This window comes from Lolium perenne, chromosome 1 (assembly GCF_019359855.2).
Source record: "Lolium perenne isolate Kyuss_39 chromosome 1, Kyuss_2.0, whole genome shotgun sequence".
NCBI classification, from domain to species: domain Eukaryota; kingdom Viridiplantae; phylum Streptophyta; class Magnoliopsida; order Poales; family Poaceae; genus Lolium; species Lolium perenne.
In genome coordinates this window covers 50711676-50716717 of record NC_067244.2, presented here as the reverse complement: position 1 = coordinate 50716717, position 5042 = coordinate 50711676, and the positions used below count along the sequence as shown (strand labels likewise).

Sequence of the window (5042 nt, the reverse complement as noted above, 5' to 3'; positions counted from 1 at the left end):
CTTGATGAGGCGCCAGTGAAGGAGGTAGTACTTACATATGTGAAGAATGGGCCTCTCGTCGAGCCTACGCAGGAAGAGGATCTACCTCCACAAATGAAAGGTCTGCTGAAATGGTACAAGGGTTACATAAAAAATAAAAACGCCAAAGAATATATTTATGCGGAAGTTGGATATGAGCATCACTTCAAACATTACTCTGTACAAATTCATCTGAGTGAATTTTACCAGCTTTTCAATCTGCGCGAGCTCGACAAATCTATCATCAGTTGCTACGTTCTGTAAGTGATTTATTTCTACCCCATCTCGTTCATATTGCCTGCACAATATATATGTCCTAACTATATTGGTGTGTCCGCTATTATACATGCAGATTGAAGATTAAGGAATGCAGAGTAAGGAACATCCATGATGTTGGGTTCATTGACCCACAAATCGTTAATGGATATACGTTACAACATCACCCCGCCGACGTGGAGGCAGACCTGTGGCAGTTTCTTACAAAGCAGGAACTCAAAAGTGATATTCTATTTCCTTACCATTTTGGGTGAGTGTTTATGTCTTGAGCACATTCTCTTTTGTTTACTCCATGCATGGTATGTGGCCGGCTAATCGATGAGTTATGCATGACGTACTGTGCATGTATCGTGTCCGCAGGTTCCACTGGATTCTGCTAGTAATTAAAGTTGACAAATCAGAATGTCTCGTCCACGACTCTCTGAATATGGATCCGGCGCTTTGGGCCGACATGAGAAAAATGATTCAAAAGTAATTGTTTTCATTCATTTGCGCTCTATATCGATCGGCCTATTTCGTTCATTTCCTAATTAAGCTTCAAGTAATTAACTAATAACTCTCTTGTTCATTTAATTTTCTTTGCCTCGTAGGGTTTGGAGACGATTCTCAGATACAAAGGTCGGTGAATTCAAAAAAGAGCTACATTTCATGCGGTCAAAGGCTAAGAATGGTGGCGATATTCAGCCACCGGGGACCAATCTATGTGGATACTATGTCTGTGAGATGATCCGGAGATACACCTCTGAGCGCGTTCCGAGTGATACCAATGCTCAGAGGAATAACCTCCGGATGATGCTTAGTCCAGAAGCTCGCTTCCGACCACTTCAAGAGGAACTAGCTGGATGGTTCAGGAGGGAAGTCCTCGATCCTAAAGGAGAACACCATTACGAGGACGTAGAACTATACATGCATTAAATTATGTATGGAAACTTATTCAAACTTGTATATGGTCATCCGATGATATTGAATATATATTGTATATTCCTCTTGAATTCTTTTTGGTTCTAATTTCAAATTTGTTTGAAATTATACATTCATATGCATGTATGTAGTACCGTATAATATGTGAAACTCCTTCAAAATTACAATAAAGCACAAAAGAAATAAAACAATACAAATTAAACAGAAAACAGGTTTAGGGGGGGGGGGGGGGGCAGGTTTAGGGGGGGCTAAAACCCTAAACCTGCGGCGGCCTTTAGTCGCGGTTGGCCAGAAGAACCGCGACTAAAGGTCCTCCGCTCCGACGGTCGCCTGGCGCCCACGTGGACGGGCCTTTAGTCGCGGTTCGTAAGCAACCGCGACTAAAAGGGGGGCCTTTAGTCGCGCTAATTTGGTCGCGGTTGCGCAACCGCGACTAATGGCAGTTGCGAACCGCGACCAAAGACCCTTTTTCCACCAGTGCAAGTTGGCCACCAAGTCTAGTAACTTTTGAGAAAAAAAAAGAGAACATGTTGTGCGTGCAGAAGGCATACAGGAAACAACACGTACCCTACTTGATAGTTGCGACCTTGTCCCATACGAAACCACACCTTTGTGAATCATCAGCTGTTGTGCCGACTTTCTTGCATGAGAAATGTACTGTTTTCGAGCCTATCACGAGCCTACAGTTCGTCCTAACTTCCCTTAGCTAACAGCTGTTCACTAGTTGCAAAGGTGCAGTAGTTTAGAGGCGAGTAGCTTTTTCTTAGAGACGCAGTTGCAAGTCGCAATCATTCCTCGGATCATCATTACATCTCAAAGCAACATCCTCTGAGTTTGCGATTCCAATGTAGAAGCACCAGATGGCACATGTTGAGTAACATATTGTATAGATATAGGTCCTCGTGTTTCTCAGGGTTATACCTGTAATTATACATGTGTGTGTCTATATATACATGAGCAGCCGACCCTATTGGTGTTGTGCAATCTCCAATAACCCTTTTACATGGTATCAGAGACCCTTCGGGTCCTGACCTAGCCGCCGCCCCCCTCCTCCCTAGGGCGCCGCTAGCCACCACCCCTCCAACCCTAGCCGCCGCCCCCTCCTCCGTAGGGCGTCGCCGGCCACCTCCCATCCAACCCTAGCCGCTGCCCCCTCCTCCCTAGGGCGCCGCCGACCTCCACCTTCCCCAACCCTAGCCGCCGCCCTTCTCTTCTAGGGCGCCGCCGACCCTCACCACCACCACCACCGCTTCCGCCATGGCCGGTTTCTCCTCCTCCGGCTCCGACCCCTTCAATTCCTCTCGCTCCGGCAGCAGCAACCCCTTCGCCGGCCCCTCTGTCGCTGTCATCCGTGGCATCCCCATCGCTGAGTGCGTGCCGGTGAAGCTCTCCACCACCGCTGTCAACTTCTTCCCGTGGAAGACGTACTTCGGGCTCCTCTTCCGCGAGTACGATCTCCTCGATCACGTCGACGGCGCCATCGACCTCCTCGCCATGCCACACGACCCCGAGTGGCTCGCCATCGACGCCACCATCATCCGCTGGTTCTACCAGACCGTCTCCAACGACATCTTCCGCACCGTCGTCCGCGACAGCGACTCCGCCCACACGGTCTGGGCCAAGATCACCGGCCTCTTCACCGACAACAAAATCCAGCGGGTCACCTTCCTCCAGCAGGAGTTCTTTGGCACCCACCAGAACGACATGTCTCTCGACGACTACAGCCTCAAGCTGAAGAGCCTCTCCGACGAGCTCCGTGACTTGGAGTTCCCGATCGATGACAAGATCATGCTCTCCACCCTGTCGGCGGGTCTCGGCGAGGACCTCAGCAACGCCGCCTCCAACCTCACGCTCCTCACCACGCCTACCTTCGAGCAGGCCGTGGCCTACCTACGCCTCGAGGAGCGCCGCCTCAAGCACATTCGGGCTCGGGCGGCCCACACTGCCTTCGTCGCCGGCTTCTCCCGCGGTGCCTAGGCCCCCGCGCCCCTGCACCTCGTCCCACGGGACAGCCGCCGGGCTTCCCCGCCACCGGCCAGCCGCCCGGTCCGACCGGGCCGTGGACCGGCCAGCCCGGTCACCAGGCTGGTCCGACCAGACCATGGACCGGCCACGCCGGTGTAGGATAACGTTGCATAGAAAACAAAAATTTTCCTACCGCGAACACGCAATCCAAGCCAAGATGCAATCTAGAAGACGGTAGCAACGAGGGGGTATCGAGTCTCACCCTTGAAGAGATTCCAAAGCCTACAAGAGGAGGCTCTTGTTGCTGCGGTAGACGTTCACTTGCCGCTTGCAAAAGCGCGTAGAAGATCTTGATCACGATCGGTTCCGGCGCCACGAACGGGCAGCACCTCCGTACTCGGTCACACGTTCGATTGTTGATGAAGACGACGTCCACCTCCCGTTCCAGCGGGCAGCGGAAGTAGTAGCTCCTCTTGAATCCGACAGCACGACGGCGTGGTGTCGGTGGTGGTGGAGAAGTCCGGCGGAGCTTCGCTAAAGCTACGCGGAGTTATGGAGGAGAGGGGGGCGGCTAGGGTTTGGGAGGGAGTGGCCAGCCACTTCAATGGGGCGGCCAGCTTGTGGTCTTGGGGTGGCCGGCCCCCTCCCTTGGCCCCTCATTATATAGGTGGATCCCCAAGTGTTGGTGTCCAAGTCTTCGAATAAGACCCGAACCAAAAACCTTCCATATGAGGGGGAAACCTAGCCAAGCTAGGACTCCCACCAAAGGTGGGAGTTCCACCTCCCATATGGGGGGGTGGCCGGCCCCCTAAGGGGGAGTCCACTTGGGACTCCTCCCCCACTAGGGTTGGCCGGCCATGGAGGTGGAGTCCCATGTGGACTCCACCTTCCTTGGTGGTTTCTTCCGGACTTTTCTAGAACCTTCTAGAACCTTCCATAGAACCTTTGATACGTTTCCAACGTATCGATAATTTGTTATGTTCCATGCCACATTATTGATGTTATCTACATGTTTTATGCACACTTTATGTCATATTCGTGCATTTTATGGAACTAACCTATTAACAAGATGCCGAAGTGCCAGTTGCTGTTTTCTGCTGTTTTTGGTTTCAGAAATCCTAGTAAGGAAATATTCTCGGAATTGGACGAAATCAACGCCCAGGGGCCTATTTTGCCACGAAGCTTCCAGAAGTCCGAAGACGAAACGAAGTGGGGCCACAGGGTGCCCAAACCCTAGGGCGGCGCGGCCCCCCCTGGCCGCGCCGGCCTATGGTGTGGGGCCCCCATGCCCCCTCCTGACTTGCCCTTCCGCCTACTTAAAGCCTCCGTGACGAAACCCCCAGTACCGAGAGCCACGATACGGAAAACCTTCCAGAGACGCCGCCAACGCCGATCCCATCTCGGGGGATCCAGGAGATCGCCTCCGGCACCCTGCCGGAGAGGGGAATCATCTCCCGGAGGACTCTACGCCGCCATGGTCGCCTCCGGTGTGATGTGTGAGTAGTCTACCCCTGGACTATGGGTCCATAGCAGTAGCTAGATGGTTGTCTTCTCCCCATTGTGCTTCATTGTCGGATCTTGTGAGCTGCCTAACATGATCAAGATCACCTATCTGTAATTCTATATGTTGCGTTTGTTGAGATCCGATGAATAGAGAATACTTGTTATGTTGATTATCAAAGTTATATCTATGTGTTGTTTATGATCTTGCATGCTCTCCGTTACTAGTAGATGCTCTGGCCAAGTAGATGCTTGTAACTCCAAGAGGGAGTATTTATGCTCGATAGTGGGTTCATGCCTGCATTGACACCTGGGACAGTGACAGAAAGTTCTAAGGTTGTGTTGTGCTGTTGCCACTAGGG

The 5042-nt window shown here is 51.8% G+C and overlaps 1 protein-coding gene across 1 annotated transcript; it reads left to right on the top strand.

Annotated features, from left to right (window-relative positions):
* The first annotated feature begins 2472 nt into the window (after positions 1 to 2472).
* On the top strand, positions 2473 to 3192 carry LOC127331023 (uncharacterized). The gene has a single exon (XM_051357109.1). The coding sequence runs from the start codon at positions 2473 to 2475 to the stop codon at positions 3190 to 3192; it is 720 nt and encodes a 239-aa protein (XP_051213069.1).
* Positions 3193 to 5042: the final 1850 nt, after the last annotated feature.